The sequence below is a fragment of the Helobdella robusta genome (assembly GCF_000326865.2).
Source record: "Helobdella robusta unplaced genomic scaffold HELROscaffold_28, whole genome shotgun sequence".
NCBI classification, from domain to species: Eukaryota; Metazoa; Annelida; class Clitellata; order Rhynchobdellida; family Glossiphoniidae; genus Helobdella; species Helobdella robusta.
This window is the reverse complement of record NW_008704435.1, coordinates 100,058-113,850: the sequence shown is the minus strand read 5'-3', so window position 1 is coordinate 113,850 and position 13,793 is coordinate 100,058. Positions and strand designations below refer to the sequence as shown.

At 33.8% G+C, this 13,793-nt stretch overlaps 1 protein-coding gene across 1 annotated transcript; it reads left to right on the top strand.

Moving 5' to 3' along the window:
* Positions 1 to 5,187: 5,187 nt before the first annotated feature.
* On the top strand, positions 5,188 to 8,712 carry HELRODRAFT_173810 (hypothetical protein; the record flags this gene model as incomplete). Its single annotated transcript, XM_009020421.1, has 5 exons — positions 5,188 to 5,227; positions 5,838 to 5,969; positions 6,632 to 6,862; positions 7,343 to 7,572; positions 8,491 to 8,712. The coding sequence occupies 5 exons, from the start codon at positions 5,188 to 5,190 to the stop codon at positions 8,710 to 8,712; spliced, it is 855 nt and encodes a 284-aa protein (XP_009018669.1).
* Positions 8,713 to 13,793: the final 5,081 nt, after the last annotated feature.

The following is a 13,793-nucleotide window of genomic DNA, read 5'->3' as shown; positions in this document are numbered from 1 at the left end:
TGGGTGTAATGGTATTTAAAGGTTTGAATGGTCTGGCCCCGAAATACTTAGAAAAAAATGTATTAGAGTTTTATCTATGTCATCTTATGGGCTCTAAGGTCTGCTGATTCAAACACGTTTTATGTTAGAGATCGAAATCTGAAAACAGCAGACATAGATTTTGCAGTTGCTGGGGCTGTTTATTGGAACAACCTATCTATCGAACTACGTATATCTTGGTTATCATTAGCTGAGTTTAGAAAACGTCTAAAGACATATATATTTGGTAACTCCTAGTGATCTCCACCGATGATGGCTTTGCTTTCAACATGCTTTATACGAGGAGAGCGCTGATGAGAAGCAATTATAATTGGCGTTATATAAATACAAAATTTGATTCGATTTTATATATATATAGTAAGAAATAAAAGAAGTGTATCGACAAATTTCTTCATAACAGACGTTGGGATCGGGTGTGTATATATGTGTGTGTGTGTGTATGTGTGTGCGCCTGTGTTTTTGTGTGTGAGTTTGTATGTATTGGATTTTTATAACATATTTATGTATTATCATACAATAACATTTAGGAAATTCCTTGTTATAAGTAAATGTGTTCGGTACCAATTTTAGAATCTTTGACTAAACAAATTTTATTTACCAGAAGTTGTAATTTTTTTTATTATAATGTATTATTTTTTATACATTCTAGTTAATTTTAAAACAATTTCAGATGTTCTATTTTATAAATATAAAATATTAACACGCCGTAAAAAACTTCAGTTTGTTATTTTGTACAACAAATACGTAGTTAAAATTTAAATCCTTGTTAAGCTATGCTACTCACAATTATTGTTCTAAATTATTACGGTCGATAATACAATGAACAAAAGTTTATTGTATTATCGGCTGCTTATTGTTATATTTTGTATTATGTATTGTGTTATAAAGAAATTTATTTTTTTGCAATTTTTCAGGAAATTCATGGTTACTGCCAGTCTCTTCCCACAATGACGGTAATGATATTTTATTAATATATTTGAAGCGTAAATTAAATAAATATTTGATTTATCTACGTCTAATTGAAATGAATGCGCAATTCATAAATTAGAGTGAATTTGCTACGAGAAAATTGGAAAAAAAGTTTTTAAATCTTTCTGATATTTAAATTATGAAATTTTTGTTTGTGAAAAAGCTATAACAAAATTTAAATTACTAAATTTTGGTGATGATTCAAATTTTAATTTTACTCTTGTTATATCGACAAATATATAAATAAAAATTGGATTCAACTGGAGTTCGTATGCTAATCTTGACGAATTTTTTCAATTTTGTGTTTTGGACAAACAATTTTTTATTTCGGTATGGACATCAAAAAGTATTAGGCATTTTGTGTAAAGCGCCAATTTCTGTTCGTCAAAGATGCACCACCGTTAGTAATCAATTTGGTCAATTTATTTCAGAACCATCGGCCGAAGCTTAGAGGCTTTAAAAGAAGCAGATGTCGTGTCATTTAATAATTTATTTTGTTAAAATAACATTAATTAGTAATATTTTACTGTTGTGAGCGAGTGTTGGAATCGGATAAAAAATATTTAACTCCGGCTTTCAAAAAAACATCAAAAAAAATTTCCAACTTTGTATCGCAATTTTACTTAAATGTCACTAATAAATATAAACTACTTTAAAAACACTTGAAACTAGTCAACATTATTGTTTTTCTTGGTAATTCAAATTTTGAAGTAGAAAATTTTAAATTAACAAGCCCATGAATAACGTATAAAAGTTCGTTCCAAATTTAATGGCTGGTTTGATGACGAATGATATGTGAAAAAAACTTTTTACACGCAAGTTAGAAAGAATAATGTTGCTCAATAAAAGATGCAAATGATTTCATTTGATGGAAGGAAGCGATCTTTGAATGCTGAGATCTCACAAATAGCCTTAATGAGACCAACGTTGAAAAAATCTGGTTTGGCACCTGATGTCATGAGCAGTTAAAAGCCAATATCAAATCTCATTTTCGTCTCAAAAATTGTTGAAAAAACCCGCTGTTCGTCAGCTTTTCAATAACCTGAACAACAATTCAATGTTACACAAAGTTCAGTCAGGTTTTCGTCGTGCTCACTCATCTGAAATGGCTATTCTAAAAGTGGTCTCAGATATTTTTCTGATGATGCTGACATGGGAAATGTGGCAATGTTCGCGCTTTTGAATGTTAGCGCCGATATTGATACGGTGTACTACCATATCTGCTAGAATGATTGTCGTTCTTATATGGTATTTCGGTTACCCACTAAATTGGTTTGAGTCATACCTGGCGGATAAAACTCAAGTCGCCAACTTTGGCTTGGATCTGTTGTTGTCGTAGAATTATCAGGTACCTGCTGCAATTTATACGCCGATGACATCCAAACTCATCTCATCATCTGTCCACAGTTGTCACGAATTCAGTTAATGTAGTGGGCTAACGGATGACAGCAAATAAACTTAAAAACTTGGTACATGTTTTGGAAACTCCTAATAAACTAAGTCAGGTAAATGATTTTAAAAACCTGGTAACAAATCTTGCTCACTGCTTTATCTGCTTTGTTTAGACAAGCAAACGCTCACTGCTTTATCTGCTTTGTTTAGACAAGCAAAACGCAGGTCATGTTGTTGCTTGATAAGTATGCAGTCGATGAAATGCCAGTGTCCTGAATGTGGATATTTTGTATAAACATCTGAAGTTTGTATAATGTTGTGTAAACAGCATCATCAAGCTGTTCATTAAACAAGTTCTCTTTTTTTACTACTTGGTCCAAGAGTTGGCACGTAGCAGATGTTCAAGGTCCAATGTATCTATTCTCCAGGCTGAGTTGCATCCTCACTAGGCGCGTTGAAATATCACAAAGTACATACTTTGAAAGTGAGTTACAAATGGCAAACCCCACTTCCCTTATTTGCGCATTATCTGTTCAATGACCCTGACTAAAGAAAGTGTAAATGGCTCTTCTTTCCTTAAGCTGGGTTGTTTTAAAAATTCCTGTTTCAATGAATGTAAAAACATCTATGTTGTGACGTGCAAGTTTGCGTGTCGTGATGGCAGATCGACGCAAAGTACGAACGTTTAATGCGGCAATATTGACTATGTTTCTTTTCTTTCTACCGCTAAGTAAAATAACTAGCCAGCAGACTGACAAGGTGAGGCGAAGAGCTAGTTTTTATTAGGACACATACAGTTGGATAAAGCAGTGCCTCCATAAATAGAGCTGCTTTGTCACCCAGGCAAGATACGAACATTACTGTAGCTCCCAGCAATGAACCATTATCTTGCCAAAAATACCCACCCACCTGCCGGATTTTGACTAGACCTTCTTGGTAGTTTCCTCTACCTATGTCCGTCACCACTCACCAATCACCGCAGGGCTTCACTTGCACACCAATTTAACAATGACGACTTTCACAAGGGTGTAATAAAAGTCGAGCATGTTTGTACAGCATGTTACACTCTCTCTTCAACAGAAATCAATGTCAACAGGCAAATCGAGTTGAGATACGCTGACCGCCCAGTAGGACACAGCAATTTGGACAAAGTTGCAATGTGGTTAGGTGTATACTCGTAGCCAACTGTCTTGGCTAGATTTTTAACTAGGTTTACTTTCAAATTTTTCCCTAGCGTGAGTAAGGTTAAAAGGCCACGAAGTTTGAAATTAAAGTTTCCTTCTAGATGACTAATTTTACGAGCGCCATTCCCTCGGATTCTTGTTGGGGCTTCAGCAAACTCACTTTTGCCCTCTTCTGTTAGTTAATAGCAGCCCCCACCGCGAGCAGGTCAGGTTCGAGTAGGCCTTCATCTACCGCAACGTATTCAACGCCGCAAGCCTTATGGAAGCATTTTATAGATTTGGGGAGTTTTTCTCCTTAATTGCTGCTGGCACGGTAGAAAAGTTGGGAGCCAATATCGTAAATAATAATTTTTAAAGTATCTCCATTTTTTAGAAATCGATCGAAACATTGTCTCACCACGTGATAACTCAAAAGAAGTAAATAATGATCCTTTTTTTGTTTCATACGAACGAATTTTGAAAGAAAAAATTAAATTTTGGCGGTTACAAATAAGTGAAATTAAAAATTATGATTTTTTGTATTAATAACTGTGGTAATAAATTAACTAAAGAACCAAAGTTTCACTTTTTTCCGCTATAAATCTCAAAAGAATGTATATTTGGTTCATTTTGTAGTTTTTAATTTATTAAAATGTATCTTTAAACACGGTACTTGAAATATATTACAGTCAATCTTTATTTTCAAAATAATTACAAGATTAATTAAGAATTTTGTTATTTATAGCACGACATTTTTACGATTTGACAAATCTGGGATTAACCGTTAAATGTGTCTAATTCCGTGGTGGGTTATCTATCTTCAGAGAAGCTATAAACTCTTATAATTTTTAATATAATAACTTTTCAAAATAAACAATTAAAAATCGTTTGTTTATTCAAACATATCCACACAAGCACAATGTTTTGCTCAAAAATCGAATAGAAAGATACTAAATCGCTTTTTTTATTTTTTCCATGCATCCACATAATAACAAAAATGGTCCACATGCAATAGCTTATATAAGAACTATTATATATTGCCAATATATACATATTTACATACAATGTTGCCCAACGATAAGAATTACTTGGACAACTAGAGTCCAAGTTTTTGACAGTTGGCATGCCACACACGGAGATGTTGTTGATTTGCAGTCATGTTTGTAAAATAGCTGGCATTAACTCAGTTAGAAAGGTTTGTAACCTAAATAGTTTGGCGCTGGACAAAGCCAGGGTTTTGGCATTTAAAAGCGACCTTAGGTCAGCGTGGCTGAGGACGGTGCAAAACCCCTTTTGTGGCACAAAGCCGGGTAATTTGGTCATTTGAGTGAGTTTGGGGTTGAAGTTTGGTTTGCCAGTTGTTACCGGGTATGTTTGTCACTGCGGAGCAAATGTTGATCCATTTGGCTATCATAGTCTCTCATGCAGTTTTGGCTCTGGACGCCAGGCAAGACATTCAGCGATGAATGATTTCCTGGTTCGCTGCTTCCAGAAAGCTGCCATACCAGTGATTAAGGGACCGGTAGACCTGATCACGGATAGAAACTTTAGACCTGACGGGCACACAATTTTTCCATGGGCTATAAGACGCTCGCTGGCTTAGAATGTGACGTTCCTTCATACGATGGCCGAAAGATACATCTCTTTCACAACGGTTGAGACAGGTTCCGTGGTTTTTAAAGCATACCACTAAATATTGTCAAAGTATGCTACTCTCAATGACTTTAAAATTTAACCGTTGTGAAAGAGATGTATTTTTCGGCCATCGTATAAAGGAACTTTCACATTCCAGATCAGCGAACGTCTCATAGAAACAGAAACGGTAGCCATGTAATGGCTTCTTGTAAGGACGCGTTCAGTCATAGACGTTATATTAGAAAAAACAATAAAGTATTGAAAGTACTATTGGAACTTATTTCCAATGTTTGTGACAAGGCAAATTCAAGGCCACTGTGCAAACCAAGGAAAATGAAGTTTGCAACCGAAGAAGTATTTTTGATAATGGATTTGGGTTTGGCGGGTGAAAGACAATCGAGTTGTTCAAAAAACATAGGACATACAGCCCCGAACAAGCATCTTACTGTATATGGTTATGTAGGGAGAAATATAACAGACAAGCCTGTGTGCACGGTAAGCTTCCGATTACTCAACACTCCCAAATTGGGCTTAACGTGTTACTTGGCTCGTCGATATAACTCACAGCGTGATATATTTATATGTAAACTTTTTGGCACGCCCACATAATTTTTTAGTATAAAAGGAGGTAATTTCAAGGCAAGACAAATTGTTTAACAAGAGACGTCAAACTGGTCACTGGATGTGGCCATGTTTCTCGAGAGTGTCAGAAATTTGACGGGCCGAAACACTCGTTGACAGAAACTCTTCCTCTGAAGACTCTTGCTGAACGTTCGTTGTGTTTGAGTTTCTACAAACATACATTAAGTTTTATTTTTGTATTTTATTCTCGCACAGATAAAAAAATATAAAAAAATATATAAAAAACAAATATTTTGCGTTTATATTTTACACTAAATCCTAACACAAATTCATTTAGTATTTAATAAATTATATAGGAAAATCATTCATTCATTCACTCATTCAGTCGTTCATTTTTCAATAAATTCATTCAAATATAATCTAAACCAGGTGGCAGCATATTTGTATACCAACTTAATTCAAGCTCTTACCTTCATACACTCGTTTACATTTGCACATTTGCACGCGGTTTCCATTAAATTCGACAGAAAACAAACAAAAAAAAACAAACTAAGTATAAACTTTTTAGTATAAGCCAAACTCACATACCTCCTACCTTCACAAACCTCTAAATAGCTTCCAGGGCGAGCGGCGCACATTTTGTGTGTGTGTGCATCAGCATCGTGCACTAGCGTGCCCCCCGAGCACATTTTCGTTATCCCCTCAAGTCGGTTTGTGTTTCTTCTTCTCAGCCAGCGCTTATTGCAGCCATGCTTGTTGTCCCATCGTTGTCCTTCACTCCAGTCATAGTAGTCGTTGGTAGTAGTTTTTTGTATTCCCCATTGGTTTTATTGTATCCCTATGACTTCTAGCCAGAGCTCCTCTACTGGTTCCAGCACTCTCACTCGTTGTCACGTATGTTCCAAACATTTTCGTTTGCGTCCCGATGGCACATTGGTTAGGCATGGAGGAAAGGTTAAGGGTTCAAAATGTTTCGGGCCAAAACGGGGTCAAAACGCGCGTAATTGAGAAACTTTTCCGGTTGCGTCTCTGCCGCCAATGCCGTCGGCAGCGTCTCTATCAGCTGTGCTGCACTGCAACAGGTTTCTAAAATCGACATGGCAGAGAGGTGTTTCAGATAATTTGCTAGTTTCTGTTTTATGGATCACATTTCCAAACGCTGGCTAAAGTAGGAAAGAAAATGATTGATAAATCCTCTTTTTCAATCAAATGGTTCAAATTGCTCTTTTTACCAGCAATGGTCTTAAAAAAAAGTCACCGCGGCAGCAGACGTCATAATCCAGCTGGATTAACCAATCAGAGGATTGACGATTTTGGCAAACAATCCGTCGAGAAGATGGCTGACTGCTCAGAATTTGTTAATAAAATTGGAAAAAAAGAAATCAGTCGAATCTAAGTTTATAACTTTGGTGAAGTCTAAGATCAAAAAAGGAAACATAAAAAACGCGATGCAACTTCTGTCATCAACGTACACCGTAGCACCTGATACTGAAAAGACTATACGCGTTCTAAAGTCTAAACATCTCACTGCACCCAATAACAAACAACAAATTTCCTCCAAGAAAAGTTCAAGCTTGAGCGTTACATTTCCATATGTACTTTTTGCTTAAAAACTTTTCCAAAGGGAACATCAGGTGGCAGGGACGGCCTTACGCCGGAGCATTTGAAAGACCTCACATCTTCAAAAAAAGATTCGATTGATCTCATCAACTCAATCACTGCATTCATCAGCGTGATTTTAAACGGTGATTGCCCACCTGATGTGACCCCATACTTTTTTGGCGGAAGGCTGGTGGCTCTATTGAAAAAAAGCGGCGGGATCAGACCCATAATAGTCGGGTGTGTGTGGAGACGTTTGACTGCAAAATGCACTATGCCATGTTGGCCGTCAAAGACAGAATGGTTCCAATTTTGCAGCCGCAACAGGTGAGTGTCGGCGTCAGTGGTGGAGCAGAGAGAGCGGTACATGCAATGAGACGGTTTTTAGATAACATGCATGATGGCCAGTGTTTGCTCAAATTAGATTTCTCCAACGCTTTTAATGCTCTACGACGCGACCAGGTGTTGAGCTGCACCAAATCCATTATACCAGAGATTTTCAATTTTTGTCATTCGGCTTATGACTCGCCTTCTTTTCTATCCTTCGGCGACACTAGAATCCGGATCCTGTCAGCTGAGGGTGTTCAGCAGGAAAATCTCCTGGCTCCCCTTCTTTTTGCACTTTCTGTTGACTCACTAATTAAATTACTAAAATCCAAATTCGTTGTTGCCTACCTAGATGACATTTCATTGGGAGGTGATGTCGAGTCTGTTTTGAATGACCTTAATACTATTATAAATTCAGAAACTAACATAGGTTTAAAACTTAATTTTGAAAAATGCGAGTTGTATATGAACAACACTATTACACTTAACCTTAAATATCCAATTAAAATTCTTGAAAAAAACGAGATTGATTTTCTAATTTTTCTTGGTGAAAGCCAAAACATATTCGTAGCTAAAAAATTGGAAACCTTTAAACTTATCACCCAAAGGCTAAGTATCATCAATAATGCCTTCTATTGCAAGCTGCATTTTGCCTCGTCTTGTTTATTTTTTAAGAACATCCCCTTTGTTGGATGTTTCAATCCTCAATAGTTTTGACGATCATCTCCGTGACGCGTTCCAGTCCATTCCATTCCAGTTTTTTTGATCAAAAAATTGTTTGCAGGGGACTTTGCCTATATGTGTTGGTGGCCTGAGTTTGGGTTCCGCGGCTGAGCTGGCACTTTTTGCTTTTTTGGCTTCTGCTGCTGCCACGGTGACCCTCCAGGATCTGATGTTGCTGAGGGATGAGATTTACGTCGATAACTACAGAATTCAAGTATACAATATGTGGTGCGCCACCAACGGAGATGTGGTTGCGTTTAAGAACCCCTCGCTAAAACACTGAATTGCCCCTTGTCTTAATAAACCAGTTGACCGATTGTTACAACTGAATAGCTGCACTTTTGACAAGGCCAGAATTATGGCTGTCAAAGCGAGTTTGGCTCTGCCTGGTTGAGGTCGCTACCCAACACCTCCTGCGGCACTAGATTGGATGATTTCTGTGTCCGCGTGAGTCTGGGTTTGAGACTCGGAGCCCAGATCGTGCATGTGGGGCAAGGGTTGATGAACTCAGATACCATAGTCTTTCTTGCCGTTTAGGTCCTGTCAATGAATACTTAGTACGATGTTTCTAAAAGGCTGGTATCCCGGTTATAAAAAGCCCATGGATTTGATAGAGGAAGGAGCCTTTAGGCCTGATGGTTACATTATCACTCCATGGGCACAGGGACGGTCCCTGGCTTGGGACGTTACCTTTCCGCACACCATGGCTGACCGATATATCGGATATACTTCAGTGAAGGCGGGCACCGCTGCCCTTAAAGCGTCCGATTTTTTAAATCAAAATTACTTTTCATTAAATAACATAAGCGAAATATTTCAACCCATTTGCATCGAAACGTTCGGACCAACAGTACATACGTACATACATACCTACATACACACGTTCATACACACATGCGTACATACATACACATACATACGTACGTACAACGTACATATTTGACACACATACATACATACATACATATAAACAAACATTTGTACATATATTATAGGTACCGTTATTAATTGTTATATTGAGAGGTTCATTTAGTCAAAATTAGTCTAGAAGATTAGCATAAAAATGGAACATTATAATTTTGTATATAATGTAAAGTTGCACCGTCTAAATTATAACATAAAACGAATCGAAAAGTTGTGGGACCGGAATTTGAAACCAAATCCAACCGCTTCTTAAAAATAAGATTTGTCCCGTTTTTAAATTTTGACATTAACTAATAAAAATAATTATCGAATCGAAATCGAAAAGTTGTGGGACCGGAATTTGAAACCAAATCCAACCGCTTCTTAAAAATAACAGATTTGTCCCGTTTTTAAATTTTGACATTAACTAATAAAAATAATTATCAGCCGTTTTTTATAAGCCATTATTTTACAAACTTGCCGATAAATTGGACGTTTTATTATATTAATCATCCAATGTACATTTGGTGTAACACAATCTTTTTTTTTTAATTTCAAAACATTTCAAAAACGTTCAACAGAACAAGTATGCACAGTGGTCGATATAACATATCCTGACGAGGATCCTCTTCTCTGCCCTCATGGTTTTACTTGTCTGGTAGCTGAAGATAATGATGACAATGCTGCGAATGTTGATGATATTAACAAAATTAATTGGAGTAACAAAAATAAAATTAATAAAAGACACAGTTTAGATGATAACGGCTTTTTTGAAAGTTACCAGCATATCAACTTGTTAAATAAAATTGAAAAATCAAATGTAGCTGATTTGGAAAATATAGAAACGTTTGTAAGCTTAAGAAGTAGCCAAAGAGTAAAAACAGGCATATGTGTTCCAGAATTTTGACAAATTGCATGTTTTTATTAAGCCGTTAAAATACTAATTTATTTCTATGAAAGTAACATTTGTTTAACTTTTTAATGCCTTTGACCTAACCGTCAAAATAAAAAATACAATTGTTTAGTAAATGTATATGTAAAAATATAATAGATATGAGCAAAACCAAAATTTATCTTATTAACAAAATTTGTATAGCAAAAAATTTGTCTTTCCAAATGGCGTTAAAAAAATGTTTTTTAAAAGATAAGACATTAAACATTAACACTAAATCATTTAAATTTAGTCCATTTTCACAAGTAGTATTTGCTATTTTATTTTCAAGTGGTAGTAGATTAAAAGGTATTTTTTCTGGATTAGCAATAGATATTTGTAAAGTTTTTAAAATTTGAAATAAAATTTACATATTTCAGCAATTTGGATTCAAGACATATTTCAACAATTTGGATACAAGTTTTTTAGTTAAATTAGATTTAAAAATTATTAGCCGCAAATTTTTGGTAAAAACACTTTGTTGTTACATTGAGGCATTATATCCAATTTATCCATATTTTAATATTTATTTATATTTTAATATTGACCAGCCATTAAAGAAACCTGACACCTAATTTCCATCTAAGTTTATTTGGACAAAGTCAATCTCCATCTAAGTTCATTTTGACAAAGTCAATATTTCCCTATATAAACAGCAGAGAGCACTGATGTGGATTCATTCGGAATCGAAATATGGCCTTATTTGCAGCAAGAATTTGGAAAATAAGTTTATTTTGAATTTTTATAAACTAAACTTTCACCAAAAAACTTTAGTGAGAAAAATTGAAAAAACGAACTACAAACATATTAACGCCAAACATTTGGTAGAATTTATAGAATATTGTAAAAATTATGGTCTATTACCAACATAATATTCATTTGTAAATAAGAATTACAAGCCTTCTGGAAAACAAACTAACCGAGAAAATAATAACAATATATATATATATATATATATAAACAAATATATATATATATATATATATATATATATATATATATATATATATATATATATATATTTGACATTTTTTATTTCATCAAATCAAACACAAAGAAATCAAAGAAATTATATCAATGAAAAGAAATGATCTGGAAATTTGTTTTATTGAAAGTAGTTTTGCAATCTGAAAATAATTAGAGGTGTGGTCATTAAATTTTAAATCGAATAAAATTTTTATAAAACGTTTTTGACATTTTAACAGGGGATCTAGCTGATAAGCAGGGCTATTTCCCCATATGATCACACAATAATGAATATAAGAGTATATAAAGCTATAATACAAATCTTTTAATAATGTGGAATTAATCTTATTTTTGATTTTATAAAGTATACCTATGAATTTATTGATTTTTGATTTAAGATTTAAGATAACTGTAAGACAAATTATCTTGCAGAACTAAACGCAAAAAAACAACTTGATTGGTTCTGTTTAATTTCACATTGAACACAAGGTCTAAGTCCGAGAAACTATTGGTTAAAATCTTTGATCCAAATATAACATAGGCCGATTTGGATGAATTAACCATGAGTTTGTTCATAGAGAACCAATCCTCGAATAATTTGAGTTCTATATTTATGACATTTAAATCTCGTTTAAGGTCATCAGAAGAATAAAAAAATGTTTGAATCGTCAGCGTAAAGAATACAATTCATCTTTTTTGATAAGTAGGCAATGTCATTTATATAAATCAAAAAAAGCAAAGGGCCTAATACAGACTCTTGCGGGACTCCAAACGAAACTTCACGCGTCCCAGATTTAACATCATTCACAAAAACATATTGCTTTCTACCCGAGATATAACTCTCAAACCATTGATTTGTAATACCATCCAAGCGTAATAATGGTTGAGTTTATTTAACAAAATATCGTGATCAATCAGATCAAATGTCTTTGTAAGATCGAGATATATTCCAAGAGTAAGCCTACGTGAACTCATGTTGGTCAATATATTTTGAACCAATTCTAGAATGGCTAGTTCACATGAATGATGGGCTCTGAATCCGTACTGGTTTTCAGAGAGAACATTGTTTTTCATAAGAAAAGAAAATAAGCGTTTGTAAACCAGTTTTTCTAATACTTTGGATAAAAGTGATAATAAAGAAATTGGTTTGTAATTATTTAAGTTATAGGGGTCATTTTTTTCATGATAGGAACAATTTTTGAGAGTTTAAAGCATGATGGAAAAATACCTTGTTTGAGAGAAATGTTGAAAATATGAGTAAGTGGAGATAAAATTTCGTTTTTGAAAGTTTTAACTATGAATGAGTTAAGTTCATCATCAAAAGTTGACATTTTGGGTTTAAGCGAATTTATTATTTGAATAACTTCTGACCAATTTGTAGGTTCAAGAAAAAAAGATGATAGAACCGGATCTGTAAAAATTTTTAGTTTATTCAAGGAGTCAACAGAGAATGTGTTTCGACAAGAACTAACCAAATTTATAAAATTATCATTGAAGGCATTAGATATTTTAAGTTTGTCAGTAATAAATTCGTCAGCAATTTTAATTTCTCAATTAGATTTTTCAACTTATTTGTTTTTAAAATGTCTTTAATTATTTTCCATTTATATTTAGAATTATTTTTGGCCAAATAAAAGTGATTTTCATGAAAATATTTTTGAGCTGATCTTTTAGTAGATGTTAAAAAATTTCGAAACTTTTTATATTTTATTAAATTATTGTCGCTTGGACGCTTGGATTTGTTTTATACTTTTTAAATAATTTATAAACGTGTTTAGATAAAATTAATATATCTTTAGTAATCCAACTTTTTTTAATTTTTTTATTTTTAATTGCTTTTGGAGGAGCATGATGATTTAGCATATTTAAAAATGTAGAATTGAAGTTATTATAGCATTTATTAATATCAGATTCGTTTAAAATAGAGTCCCAGTTTTCTACCATTAATAATTCTTTAATAGCTTTTACTGTATTAGATGAAAATTTCCTTGCCACTAAGATGTCATCTTTCTTAGGAAGTGATGTTTGTTTTAAACTAAATGAAAATATGGGATAGTGATCTGATAGATCCACCATTAAAATGCCATTTAGGTGATCTGAGTAAATATTGGTAAATATATTCTATTAATGTGGAAGTTGTTTTGGACACGCGAGTCGGTTGATCAATTAGCGAGTGTTAATTGTGAGAATAAAAAATGTTTTCAAAACTGTTTTTACTATGATTTGAGGAGTTCAAGTTTATATTAAAATCGCTAATAATATATGAAAAATTTGATACATTGTTTTTGCAAAAGTTTGAGAGAAAGTTAAATAATAAATTTAAGTTGGATTTAGGGGGTCTGTAAATTAAAGTAATATTGACAATATCGATGTTCAGTTGAACATCTATGTTGAGCAATTCGCAAATATTTTCATCGAAAAATTCATATTTTTTTGAATATTCAATGTTTTTTTTTCAACAAAAAATCCAACTCCCCCAACCAATTTATTTTTACGTGGGAGATCTATGAAATCATAATTATCTAAATCAATTAATTTAGACAAATCAGCAGTTAGCCAAGTTT